At 34.3% G+C, this 15,202-nt stretch overlaps 2 protein-coding genes across 4 annotated transcripts in view; both read right to left on the reverse strand.

The window, feature by feature from the left end:
• LOC105830730 (WD repeat-containing protein 44) overlaps nucleotides 1-5,404 on the reverse strand; it is a 58,535-nt gene extending 53,131 nt beyond the window's left edge. Inside the window, exon 1 of the mRNA XM_028194784.2 lies at nucleotides 4,010-5,404. Coding sequence (XP_028050585.1) covers nucleotides 4,010-4,051 — 42 coding nt within the window. The 5' untranslated portion in view covers nucleotides 4,052-5,404. The remainder of the gene's footprint in view (nucleotides 1-4,009) is intronic.
• A 2,959-nt stretch (nucleotides 5,405-8,363) lies between these two features.
• LOC105835075 (voltage-dependent calcium channel gamma-2 subunit) overlaps nucleotides 8,364-15,202 on the reverse strand; it is a 281,672-nt gene continuing 274,833 nt past the window's right edge. For 2 of the 3 annotated variants that reach the window (XM_036283184.1, XM_036283189.1), the window contains exon 7: nucleotides 8,365-9,452. In XM_036283184.1, coding sequence (XP_036139077.1) covers nucleotides 9,202-9,452 — 251 coding nt within the window. In that variant the 3' untranslated portion in view covers nucleotides 8,365-9,201. Of the gene's footprint in view, nucleotides 9,453-15,202 lie in introns of all 3 variants that reach the window. The other variant, XM_036283197.1, reaches the window with a different exon arrangement.

The raw sequence follows: 15,202 nt of genomic DNA on the forward strand, positions 1-15,202 counted from the left end.
ATGGATACTTCTCAGTAAACACATTTCATTTTTTTTAATTATTCTTATCAACAATACATACTAAATTTGGGACAAATTTTTATTAATTAATTAAATTTAAATTATATTATTTTATTTTACTTTTACTTGCCGCTGATATAGGTTTTGAACCCGGGACCTTAGGATTACAAACTTTGTACTCTATCTGCTATGCCAGTTTGAATCATCGATATGGGTACTTGTTATTGTCTACATATACCTATATGTTATAAACTGTCGCAATTATATTATTTTCTATAAAAGCAATTAAATTTTGCAAAACATATTAAAAATAAATAGCATTAACTTATTTACTTATTAATTTCATTGTTAAATTTAACTTTTCCATAACCTTTATAATTTGATGGAAATTGCGATCTATTTAGCATTAAGACTTTGAAGCGTTCAAATGATTAATTTGACCATTTTGAAATTATTTCCAAGATATCTAAATGTTTTCTTAAAAAAGTTCTCTTAAAGTTAAATATAATATGCTTATATAATTATATAAGCATATTAATATGCTTATGCCTTACGCCTTAAATCTCATTGTATAGACACCGCTTTAGACCGTGTCTAAAATACGTCTTAATGACGTCTTTATGTCCGGATTTTGAATGTGTGCTGTCTGGGAAAATAATCGTCAGATCATGACTGAAATATGACTTCGAAATGACGTCACATCATGACGTCAATTTTAGTTCATGTAAAAAAATGGTTATTTTGACGACATATGATCAGATATGACCATTTTGGGACGTCAAAATAACGTGGGCTTGCTACCTGGGATGTTATTAAGGATGCGTCGTAGTTGACTCAGAAATCAGACAACCTTATAACATCCTAAATGACAGATCTATTTGATAATAAAAAAAATTATTACAAAGATAATGTTTTCAAAAATAACGGTGTTTGTCTACAATTACTGCGCACAAAAAATGCACAAAATCTAAATTCATCATGTGCTGAACAAAAACAGAATAATAAATGTATATTATTCAATTTTTCTTAGAATTACGATCTATATAGTTAACCATCTAATTAATCATTGGAACGCTTCAAAGATTAGTGTTAAATAGATTGCAATTTCCATCAAATTATTAAAGTTATGGAAAAAGATAAATTTAACAATGAAATTAATAAGTAAATAAATTAATGTTATTTATTTTTAATATGTTTTGCAAAATTTAATTGCTTTTATAAAAAATAATATAGTTGCGTCAGTTTAAAACATATAGGTATATGTAGACAATAACAAGTACCCATATCGATGAGTCAAATTGGCGTAGCAGGTAGAGTACAAGGTTCGTCATCCTAAGGTCCCGGGTTCAAACCTAGCAGCGGCAAGTAAGAATAAAATAAAAAATAACATAATTTAAATTTAATTAATTAATAAAAATTTATCCTAAATTTAGTATGTGCTGTTGATAAAAATAATTAAAAAAAAAATAAAATTTTCATTTTATTTTATTTTTCTTTGTAACTGTTGTGTGACGGTTAGATAACATGTAATTATAACATGTTATATTGCTGAGTCGGAAATTGTAACTTACATGTAAGTTACGTGTAATTTCAGAGTAACGTAACCTGTTATATTCGGTTACATTGCTGTTACATTGCTATACTACCCAGCTAGCCAGGCCTGTTAAAATCACATATCGTGAAAGCTTTACATCAAGGATTGTTTTAATTTTGACAACAATTTTATGACAAGTAATTGTCTGTTGCTTTGTTTTCTAAAAGTTTCGAGCAAATTTACGGCAAAAGTTTTCATCACACGATGCTGCAAATAACAGAGAAAGACTTGTACATAAATATTACGTAGAGAAATTACAAGATTTGCTCCGACACGATAAAATGCAAAATTTAAACAAATAACAGAGCAAACCTTGCTACACGACACGACAATAAATTTATGGCAGGAACAGGAAATTTTGTTAAGCATAGAATAACAGCAAATTAGTAGCAAGAACAAAATAAAACTTGCCGAACACCCTTTTGCAACAAAATTGCGACAAGGTGTGTCCGTAAACAGCTTTGTTTTTGCTGGCAAGGCTTGTCGCAAATAGTATGACGCACATTTTATGCAAATAACAGGGTTGGATTATCGGGTTTTAAACTTTATTTCTGGGACTTTACTATCTATCTCGAGATGGCGCATTTCTCGTGAAAAAGATTTACCTACTGGATTAATAAAAGGGGCTCGTCGAGAACAGAGAACCAAGTACGATTGCACCATTCACATATGATATTGGACTAATCAGTCCAATATTTCATTTTTGTTGATCTTAATTTCGACAAGATTTGTCCTGTTTTTGCCACAAATTTGCTATCATATTGTGCATGGCAAGGTTTGCTTTGTTTTTGCCACAAATTTGCTATCATGCTATGTACAGCAAGGTTTGCTTTATTCTTGCCACAAATTTGCTATCATATTGTGTACAGCAAGGTTTGCCTTGTTCTTTTTGCAAATTTGTTGTTATATTTTACTAGCAAATTTTACCCTGTTATTTGCATAACATATGCGTCATATTATTACAACAAGCCTTGCCAGCAAAAGCTAAGCTTAATGCGGACACACCTTTGTAATTTTGCTGGAAAGGTTTGCTCGAGTTTGCGGCAAACTTCGCGCAAAGTTTGCGTCATTTTGCTAGCTGGGTATATTACTGTGTTCACTGGGATGTTGTTGCATTTCTACAGGCAATTTGCTGACATTGTTTGCACTTTGGTGTTTGTCGTCAATCTGTTATCAATACTTTCAATAAATCTGCTCGCAGTTCACTATTATTTTGTCATTTATATTGATGACAGACGTTGCTAAATATTTGCTGAATATCTGCTAACGATGTTTGCAATGACAAGATATGTTCCTCATTTGCTGCCTTTTTGGCAACAGAATCTGTTGCCAACATTTGTCACAGCAAAAATTGTTATCCGGGTACATTCCAAATTAAGTAATTTCGGATGGCAATCGGGTACACTACCCAGTGCGACGTTCGGTGTGAAGGCCGGACGGTATCACACGCGAGGTGTCACTCGACACCTTTATCGTTCGCGACATTCTGTGTGAGTGCATCACACTCACAACATATTTTTATTTATTTTTTAATATTTATTACATTAATATTTACATTAGTATTGACTGTACTATTATTAATGGTATTAATGTTAGTATTAATTAATTGCAAATCAATATTAATATTACAGATGTCGTTCAATCTTCGTGTCCATCTTTCTGCTGTTTAGACTTATTTTATTTATTTTCATGGCGTAAATCTTGAATATCTATAATAAATTATAATGAACTAAAGTTTTATGAGAAATTAACGATAAATTTGTTTTCATTTTAAGAAATTATTCTATAAAGAATTAATATACATATAATAAAATTGTTTACACTTACGCAAAGACAACGATCTTAACAAATTTTTGTAACTCTAATTATTTAGAGCTTAGTTACGTAAGACGATTTATATGTTTATGTACAGATATATATGCAATTAATCAGATATAACTTTCTATAAACAAAACATGAAACTTCGCAATAATTTGATATAATAATATAATTTAAAATTAACGTATTCAGTAAAGTTTTTCTTTTTTTTTATAATTTTTGCAACTGTTTTACATTATTGATCTTTAAAGAAGTGGGGAAAAAATAAGATTATTAATATGTAATCTATAATATATATTCAAAGAACGATAATACAATGGGAAATATTATATAATAGTATTTCAAAATTTTCTCATTAAGAAAATATTGAAAATTGCATTTAAATTGCAAAATTTTTGATAAAATTTAAATAAAAACTCGAGATTATACATTTTATTACCATCTCTTTTTCTTATTATCTTGTATCCTACTTCTGTACTATTACTTAATGTCACTTATTCTTTTTTAAATAATAATCTTACTAATCTTACCTTTTTAATAATTTTATCATTTTCATTTTTCTCATACAATGAACTTACTAATTTTATTTAATCTTACCTGGTCTAAATAAACATAATATAATCCAATATAAGTAAACATCCTTAAATTTATCCCAAATCCGCTCCCCTTTCCCTTTCTTCAATATTTTAGCCCTGTCGGTTTTTCTTCTCTTTTCTAATTTCTCTCTATTTTCGCATTGCTTTTTACTGCACATATCTTTATAGTCTATTAGAAAAAGAAATTTTTGTAAGAATAAACTCGGGGGACACACATACACACGCAAGATCACTCATCTGCTACGTCGTTAATTCCAGATCATGCTAAGAATGTAATTTAAATGCGATTTTCAGTATTTTTCTATTAATACACCTTAAAAATAACATTTGATTCTAATTTAGCACATCTACAAATATAAGAAAGCATGCATAAGATAGATACCGCTTAACTCAAAATCTGGTGATTCTATATTCTTTATATTAAGTTAAAAAATTGCCTATTTAAGGCATACCTTCTATCCAATTTTGTCAAGTGTGTATTAATTGTTAAATATTATTCTGATGTATTATTAAAATTTATAAAAAATAAATGGAGAGAAGATCAACATATTAGGAATATTACTTCATGTTAATAATTTGCGAGACGATATTCAAATTACTAACATGAGGTTAACTATGTTCATAACATGTTGGCTTTATGTTTCATTGTATATTTTATAAATTCTAGTAATATTTTATAAATTCTAGTAATGATATATTTTACAAAAATTGATAGAAAATATAAAGATCTTTACCAAAATATTTATTGACAAAGACCCAAATTAAGTTTAAAGCATATACGCACTCTATTTATATGTAAATAATAACACACAAGACTACAAACAGTTTTTTACCATAAATGTGAGAACAGACCTAGTTTTTTATAGGTTTTTGAGGTCACTGAATCAAAATCTGTTATCGGTTTTGCTCCATCACGTCTGGATTTTTAGATATAATCAAGTAAACTAAGCTTATTTCTCATGAAACAATATCCGGACTTCGTAGTAATAGACCTAAAACTTTCCAAACCTATAAAACTCATAAAAAATACGTACAAGCTCGATAAACCTAGATTGAGTGAGTTTTAATTGTCTACAATCCCGATTGCCTACATCTTCGTTTGCACACAAATTTTGTAGAAATTCCCGATTGCCAACATTCCTAATTGCTTACATCCCGATTGCCTACAGCTTCGTTTGCACACACAACAACAAAGTGCAAAAGTACGATTGCACACGTGACATTATTGCGCACATACACATTGCACACATGACACTATTGCACACATGCACACTATTACACACATGCACATTGCACATATGCACATTGTACACATGATATTATTGCGCTTATATATATTGCACATATGACATTGTTGCATACATGAACATTGCACACATGACATTATTGGGCACATACACATTGCACATATAATATTATTATGCTCATACACATTGCACACATAACGCTATTACATACATACATACACATTGCATACATAATACTATTGCACACATACACATTGCACACGTGATATTATTACGCATTGCACACATGACGCTATTGCAGATATACACATTGTCCACATGACATTATTGCGCTTATACACTCTGTAAGCTCTGTAAGGAGGGAGGTGGACCTCGCTTTGCGTGGAAAATTGCAAACTCATGTGGTGCGATAGAAGCGTGGACGTCGTTTCGATGTGTATGAGCGCAATAGTATCATGTGTGCAATGTGCATATGCGCAATAATGTCATGTGTGCAAAGTGCATGTGTGCAATGTGTATGTGCGCAATATTGTTATGTGTGCAATGTGTATGTGTTAATAATACCAAATGTGTAACCGTACTTTTACACTTTAATAGTTTTCGTGTGTGCAAACAAAGCTGTAGGCAATCGGGAATGTAGGTAATCGGGGCCACTTTCCCTGAGATAAAAAGTAACTATGTGTTTGAAGTTTATAATGCCGGAATAGCCTTGAGGCTATAAGAGTTTCTAAAAACAACTTTCTGGATTCAAAGTTTAGAGTGTATAAATTTGACATCTAGGTTATAAATTTATGTTTTGAAATTACGAATTCAGGGTTTGTGACTTTGGAATTAATGATTTCAGAGGTTACAAAATTACGGCTCGCAAGACTTATTGCAGAATTTATAATTTTATAAATTTTGGGTTTGTAAAAGTAAGGTTTATGGGACTGTCCCAATTGCGCACATAAGCAATTGGACACAGTAGTATTTCCCGATTGGACAAGTCGCTAACTATCTGAAATGCGGAATCATATCGTGTGCAATCGGGTCCGTGTGCAAACGGGTCGGTGCGCAATCAGGTCGGTGTGCAATCGGGTCCGTGTGCAAACAGGTCGTGTGCAATCGGGTCGGTGCGCAATCGGGTCTGTGTGCAAACGGATCGGTGCGCAATCGGGTCCGTGTGCAATCGGATCGGTGTGCAATCAGGTCCGTGTGCACTCGTGTCCGTGTTCAATCGGGTCCGTGTCCAATCGGGTTTGTGTCCAATCGGATCCGTGTGCAAAAGGGTCGTGTGCAATTGGGTCGTGTGCAAACGGGTCGGTGCGCAATTGGGTCCGTTTGCAATCGGGTTGGTGTGCAAACGGGTCGGTGCGCAATCGGGTCCGTGTGCAATCGGGTCTGTGTGTAAACGGGTCGTGTGCAATCGGGTCGTGTGCAATCGGGTCGGTGCGCAATCGCTTCCGTGTGCAAACGGATCAGGGCACAATCGGGTCCGTGTGCAATCGGGTCGGTGTGCAATCGGGTCCGTGTGCAATCGGGTCTGTGTCCAATCGGGTCTGTGTCCAATTAAGTCCGTGTCCAATCGGGTCCGTGTCCAATCGGATCTGTGTCCAATCGGGAAATACTACTGTGTCCAATCGCTTATGTGCGCAATCGGGCCTCACTCAAGGTTTATAGATTAAGGGTTTATAGATCCAGAATTTATAGGTCCAGAAGTTATAAGTTTAATGTTAATGAGTTCCAGACTTAATTGTTGAGGGTACATAGTTTTAATATTAATGAATTTTTGGTACATGGGTTTATAAGTCTTGAATGTATAGACTTAAGATATATGGGTTTAAGGCTTACATATTTATGAATTTTGATTTTATGGGGTTATGATTTATGGATTTTAGGATAAAGGTCCAGAGATTAAGAGTTGTTGCTTCTAAGTTTATAAGTTTAAAATTTATTAGGATTAATAGATTCATAGGCATATGATTTAAAAGTTTTGGCTTCATGGATTTAATATTCATGAACGTTCGGAGCTTACGAATTTACGAATTTTGGGTTAATTTTATGTACATGGGTTTAGAGTTCAGGGGCTTATAGTTTATGGGTTTTGGGTTTCAAAGTTTTAAATTCACGGGTTTAGGGTTCATGGATTTAAAGCTTTTGAGTCTATGAGATTTAGATTTATAAATCTTATGGGTTTAGCGTTTATGACCACGATTTATAGGTTTTAGTTTTATAAGTTTTCCGCTTATAGATTATCTGCTTATGGTTTTTGATTTCATGGGTTTCAGGTATACGGTTTATGGCTTTAAGATTTTTGAGTCTATGAATTCTGATTTTATAAGTTCAGTATTTATAGTTTTACAATTTATAGATTTTGGATTTTGAAGTTGCAGATTTTGTGCTTATGGTTCTTTGTTTCATAAACTTATAGTTTCATGGCTTTGAAGTTAGTATATATTAGGTTTATAGGTTCAGCATTTATGGTTGTACAATTTATAGGTTTTATATTTATGCATTTATGGTTTATGAGTTTATAAAATTTGTACGTAGAAAAGGTCTGCCACCAAATCCGAACAAAATTAAATTTAAATTTCCCACTTTATTTAATTTTGGCGTTAAGTCGCTATTGTGTGCTTTTCAGCAAGACATAGTGTAACATAGTGTCCACTAGTGTGAGTGAGACACACTGATATGTTCTTTCTCACACTAATGAACATTGTGTTACACTGTGTCTTGCTGGAAAGCACACATTGTCGTTCCGTCAAGTTAGATGTTTGTAGTTAGTGCGCGCAATTTCAAAATATTTGAACAAATAAGTGTGCGGAATATAACCGAAGAACGGCGATAATAGAAGCCCTTTGCGCTGGGCGTTCTCAGATTGAGATTATTCAATTTTTCGGTTATCCAAAATCGACTGTGATGTCACGGCTAAATTTTTTGCTTCGAAGAAGTTCACAGAAGGTTCACACAAGTTAATTAGTTCAAAACTGGCTGTTGAATAACGTTGACATGTTTTGGTTTAACATGGAGAAAATTTTATGGTAAAAATTATTATGGTAAATAGTAAGCGCAAACTAAGAAAGAAATTGTAAACATTTTTACTATGTTTTTCATCAAATTACCTCAGTATTTACACTACTTATGGTATAATTCTAATAAATTTCTTCTTACGGTCCGTAGCTGCTATTGTACATAATAATTTTACTATAAAATTTTTTCCATGAAGAAATTCTAGTCTCCAAACAGTCCAGATTTGCATTCTTTCGACTATTTCATGTGAAGCATTATTGATCAAGTGACCAACAAGTTGAGACATCCCAATGTGATATCTCTCCAAGCGACTATTGAGGCAGTTTTCACAAATATGGACAAGAACGCATTGCAAAAAGCGTGCCAGTGCTTTAGGCTAAGGATTGAATTGATGCAAAAGGGGGTTATATAGAGTAATTTTATTTTAAAAAGATGTCTTTATTAATGTGTGAAAGTTTTCCTGTAATGCTTACATTTTGATAAACAAACTTTTGTTTTAACTTTTGTTTAAACAAATCGTTTATTGTGACCGGATGGAACCTGTAGTTCTTATAAGTTTTATGGGTTTATGGGAAAGTTTTAGGTTTATTACTACAAAGTTTGGATATTGTTTTATTTCAAATAAGCTCAGTTACTTGATTATACCTAAAAATTCTGACATGATGGAGTTAAACCAATGACAGATTTGGATTCAGCGACCTCATAAATCTGTAAGAAACCAGGTCTGGTCTCAGATTTATGACAAAAAACTTTTTATGGTTTTGTGTAATTAGTGCAATGGATATTTAATGATTCACGCAAAAACAATTACGTTAGCTTAAATAATTAATTTTTAAATTTAATTATTATATTAAAAGCCTTCTATTATTTACTAAGTATGATTTTACAAATAATAATTCAATACAATGCAATTTAAAATGTAAACAAAATTGGTAACTTAGCGTCCAATTATTGTGGGTTCATCTGCCATAGCTATTTCTTCAGTAGGTGCTTTATCTCTCTTCCTTTTCTTTGAAAAAAGTACGAAGACAAGGCCAGCCACAAAATTGAATAGGAATACGATCCACGCAAGAATGAGAGAGTAATCGTATTTTATTAATGCATTCTTTGAAGATGTTTCAAATATGTGGTTATTCTCGTACTCAATTGATGAAAGTAGCACCTGTATTACCACCATATTGCAAGCGGCTAGAAGAAAATCAATAGAAAGTTAATTAATAAAAAATAATAATAGAATTAATGTGAATTTAATATAAAATTTTAAATTAAATTTATTATTTTAAAAACAAATGAAAATATATCGCCAATAAAAGCTTGCACTGAGTGTGTTTGTGCAATGTTATATTTTAAGAGTGGTTCTATTGTTGTAACCTAAAACAATTGTACATAATTTCGATTAACGCATAGTATACATAAATTACGCAAACGTTTCGACTCACAATTCGAGTCCTCTTCAGTGCTCTTTAAATGCAATAACAGTAGAGTCAAGAGTTACATTGTATGTTCCGTCATATTATGAAAGATTCATACTAGACAATACAAAATAAATTGTTGCTAATGATAATGGAATACAGTAAATTAAAACTTACAAAGAGAAACGGCTGGACTTTAGTCAAATCAGTAATATTGTATGTAGGCGCTCTAACTTTTGGTGTTGATAACAGAGTGAGATGAGAAAGATGATTTCTTCGTATATCGCGCCCAGGGAGTCCATGATAGTAAGGTGGAGGGGGGGGAGAAGGAGAGCAAGCAAGGAGCGAGCAAAAAGCAGGAGCGGGTTGGAAAAAAGGAAAAAAGAGGAAAGAGGAAGAAAAAAAGGAGAAAGAAGCATCACTAAGAAATGTTATTTAACATAGCCATCATCGGATCAAGTAACCCCGTATCACATTGTAATTGTAAATTAAGGCCTTTTTTTGTTTTTTTATGTGAATAGTTTCGGATATTAGCTTCTTAGGCAAGCTTTATTTTTGTCTAAGATTAGGACCCCCTCCCAATTAAACTTCTGCAAAAAATTAGTTGTATAGTCAGTGATTACGCAGGTCTGAGTTGAATTTCTATTGATATGGTTTCTATGTTCCGAAATTCTTGTTTTGAGAAGTCTACCTGTTTGGCCAACGTAATATGCTTCACAGTCTTTGCAATTAATTTTATAAACCACATTGTATTGTGACAATTTTTTTGTACTTTGATGAATTTGTTCAAACTGTTAAACCCAGTGTAAGCAATTTTTAAGTCAGGTATCCCGTTAACCCATTACTTCCCAAGCGGACATTTTATAGTCGATTGGTTTTCGGCTCAGAAAAATGATGAGATCACATGAAAACTTAAAACAAAATATGCTCTTCTACGTAAAAAGAGTTGCTCTTTCAGATTCCGGGGTCAAAATTTCAAAATTTTCTATTGGAAATTAAATATGGCGGCTCAAAGTTAATATAAATTTTTTCGTCGACTATTGACTTTTTATAGTAGAAAACTTCGAAAAATTTTGTCCATGATTGTTGTAAACAATTGAAGTGACGCAGTTTGCCTCTTTAAAGTATAAACTACGATTATTAATTGATTTTTTTAAGTAGTTCAAGTAGTTCAAGATGGTGGATGCAGTATGGCGTCCAAGTACATGGAAATCATATTTTATTGCGATATATGTGTGTGAATAGTCATTTCTCACATTTTCGAGGTCACTGAGTACGAATCTTTGGTCAATTACTCATTTTTCAAAATGGCGGATACAATATGCCATAAAAATCATACTTTATTAAAAACTATGCCTCCGAGTACCTATTTTATGTATTTGCGGATGTAATATGATACACATAGTTTGCAACAAAATCTAATTTTCGTGTATTCTGACGCCATGTTGTATCCGCCATTTTGAAAAATGACTAATTGACCAAAGATTCGTACTCAGCGACCTCGAAAACGTGAGAAATAACTGCTCATTCGCATATATCATAATAAAATATAATTTCCATGTATTTAGACGCCATACTGCATCCACCATCTTGAACTACTTGAACTACTTAACAAAATCAATTAATAATCATAGTTTATACTTTAAAGAGGCAAACTCCGTCACTTCAATCGTTTACAACAATCATGGACAAAATTTTTTGAAGTTTTCTACTATAAAAAGTTGTTGGAGATTCGACCGTTAACATAATATTTTCTGATAAACATAAATATTTTCTGTTTCTCGTCGTGAGATGTTGTCGGGAAATCATCATCTCATCTCGCCGAGCCGGAGCGTGGACCTGTGGATTTCACACGTACACGCCGTGATCGCGTGAAGTACCAGGCCGATCGGCTGCTTGCTCTTCCCCGATATTCTCCTCCTAACAACGAATATCGGGGGAGAGTAAGGCGCGTTACCAATTTTCGGTGCGAATTTGAGTCAGTCTTGCGCTCGCTCTCGCCCGCCAAGTACTTCGACTTCATTAAGGCGGTAGCGCTCAGTGTGCCGACTCATTCAAATCTCAATTTCGGAAAAGTTTAAATCCGGTCTTCTACTTATGTTAATTACATATTGTGTTGTATCGAATCACGAAGTTCTCCTCCGCGCAGTGCCAATCTTGCGGGAAACGAAATCGAGCAGCGCGCTCGCGATCGAACAACTGCCTCGCGATCCATCGTCCGTCTCGACCGCGTACAAGATTTCCGCTACGTTGGGGCGTTGTGAGACACGCTCGGCAAGATATCCGTCGCGCAATTAAAGGCAGGAAGGACAACTGTTCGACCCGAAGATTTCCGCTCGTTTTTAAAATTGGCTCGTCGCTCCCGCACGATCGCGTTCTTCGTGACTCACGATAGTTGTATAGTTAAGTGTGAAGAAATAAATGGTGCTTGTGACTCTGAAAAATCCTGCATTATTTCGTTTGTGTTTGTGTATCCTCCAGCGAGTTCGCGGATTCGTGCAACACGATCTCCGCGCTCAAATCTGGGCGGATCCGGTCTCTAGCGCGCACGGTTGCCGTCGGCAAACGATTTCGCGCGCACAATAGTCGATAAAAAAATTTATATCAACTTTGAGCCGCCATATTTAATTTGCAATAAAAAATTTTGAAATTTTGACCCCGGAATCTGAAAGAGCAACTCTTTTTATGTAGAAGAGCATATTTTGTTTTAAGTTTTCATGTGATCTCATCACTTTTTTGAGCCGAAAACCAATCGACTATAAAATGTCCGCTTGGGAAGTAATGGGTTAAGGCAAAGTTGAATTTAGTCTGAAACTGGAACGTACGGAATGGTAAAAAAGTTATATTTTTTTTTATTTTTTCTTTAGTAGTTCCCCTGTGTAATTTTCTCGAATTAAGTATATGAATGTTTCATTGTACCCTCTTTTTAATACACGTAAAAAAAGGTTCCAGAAGATATCCATTGTTCAGTAAAATGTTAATAATAATTATTTTAAAGTTCGATTCGTAGAAAGTAGGGCGACAAATGCATAATGCGGTCTATTATGCCATACACTACTCCTTTGGTTTGGCAAATCGAATGGCGTGAGTGAAAATTTTTGCATTTGTCGCACTCTACTTTTTACGAATCAAACTTTAAAATTATTATTAACATTTTAGTGGACAATGGATATCCTCTGGAGCTTATTTTTACATGCATTAAAAAGAGAATACAAAAAAACATCGATATACTTAATTTGAGGAAATTATTCGGGGGAACTACGAGTACCAAAAAAGAAGATAAAGAAAAATGTAACTATTTTACGATACCGTACGTTCCAGTAGTTTCAGACAAAATTCGACGTTGCCTTAACGGGATACTTGACTTAAAAATCGCTTATACTGGATTTAAGAGTTTAAACAAATTTATTAAAGTATAAAAACATTTAACATCGGTTTCTTCACAATACAATGTGTTTTATAAAATTAATTGCAAAGACTGTGAAAGATCTTACGTTAATTAGACAGGTAGACTTCTCAGGACAAGAATTTCAAAACATAGAAACCAAATCAATAGAAACTCAACTCAGACCTCCGTAATAACTGACCATAGAACTGATTTTTTACACAAGTTTGATTGGGACGGGGTCCTAATCTTGGACAAAGAAAAAAGCTTGCTTAAGGGACTCATATCCGAAACTATTCACATAAAAAAATAAAAAAAAAGCCTTAATTTACAATATGATACGGAGTTATTTAATCCGATTTATGATAGCTTTATTAAATACCATTTCTTAGTGATGCTTCTTTTTCCTTCCTTTCTTCCTCTTTTCCTCTTCTTTCCTTCTTCCCAACCCGCTTCTGCCTTTTGCTCGCTTCCCTTTCTTTCCTTTCCCCTACCTTTCTATCATGGACTCCCTGAGCGCAATATGCGGAGAAATCATCTTTCTCGTCTCACTCTGTTACCGACACCAAAAGTTAGAGCATCTACACACAATATTACTGATTTGACTAAAATCCAACCGTTTCTCTTTGTAAGTTTTAACTTACTGTATTCCATTTTATCATTAGCGACAATTTATTTTATATTTCTAGTAGTTTTATTTCAATTAACTTTATTGTTTAGTAGATATTCTCGCTAACCCATGTACATTGTATTAGAAGTCTGCAAACACATGTGAACTTTACTTTGTTTCCAATGTACATGGGTTAGCGACTTGGACGGGGTGGGTGCGGGAGAGGGGCGAAGACCTCCTTGCACCCTCCGCGCGCGCGCGCGCGTGTGTGTGTGTGTGTGTGTGTGCGCGTGCGCGCGGGAAGTAATTTCTGCACCACATGAGTTGGGACTTTCCGACGCAATATGAGTTGCCGCTTCTTAGATGTATCAACAGTTATAATTTATGAATATTTAGATACCATCCGCTTGACTGCGCGCACAAAAACTGTGTGCAAACGAACTGTGCGCAAACGCATTGTGCTCAATGTAACAAATGTTTAGTTAACAAAGTTAAAAACAAATTTTACATGCATGTGTATGTTAAAAATTTTACAAAAATATGTGTTGTGTCCAAAAGCAATTGTGCGCAAATGCAACGTGTCCAATCGAACGGTGTGCAATCTTATGTGTTTAATAGCACGGTGTGCAATTGCAACGTGTTCAATTTTACTGTGCGCAAATAAAGGCTTCTCATTTAGTGTTCGATGTTGAGTGGCCTTCATTTGGACACAGTGCAAATGGACGCGGTACAAATGAACACAAAATAATGTACACGTTTCAAATGGACACGGTTCATTTCGACACAGGAATTTTAGACACAGTAATTTTGTACACAGGAAAAATAAATTCTGGACAAATTACAATTTGGACACGATAAAAATATACACCGTACAATTGGACACGTAAAATTTGTATACCGCAAAGTGGTACACCGCAAACTTGTACACAGCAAAGTTGTACACCACAAAGTTTTGCGTGGAAAGTCGCAAACCCATGTGGTGCAGAGAATGGTTTGCGCACGCACGCACGCACGCACGCACGCACGCACGCACGCACGCACGCACACACACACACACACAAGGGTGCAAGGGAGAGCCTTCTGCCTCCCTCCCGCACCCATCCCGGCGAAATCGCTACCCATGTTGTACATTGCAAACAAATTAAAGTTTATATGTATTAGTAGATTTCCAATACAATATACACGGTGTACAACTTTGCGGTGTACAACTTTGCGGTGTACAACTTTGCGGTGTACAACTTTGCGGTGTACAAGTTTGCGATGTACCACTTTGCGGTATACAAATTTTACGTGTCCAATTGTACGGTGTACATTTTTATCATGTCCAAATTTGTCCAGAATTTATTTTTCCTGTGTACAAAATTACTGTGTCCAAAATTCCTGTGTCGAAATGAACCGTGTCCATTTGAAACGTGTACATTATTTTGTGGCCATTTGTACCGTGTCCATTTGCACTGTGTCCAATTGTACTGTGTCCAAGTGAACCACTCCCATTTTATTTGCCATATAAAGCATTATATATAATATTATT

This window comes from Monomorium pharaonis, chromosome 1 (genome assembly GCF_013373865.1).
Source record: "Monomorium pharaonis isolate MP-MQ-018 chromosome 1, ASM1337386v2, whole genome shotgun sequence".
Classification (NCBI taxonomy): domain Eukaryota; kingdom Metazoa; phylum Arthropoda; class Insecta; order Hymenoptera; family Formicidae; genus Monomorium; species Monomorium pharaonis.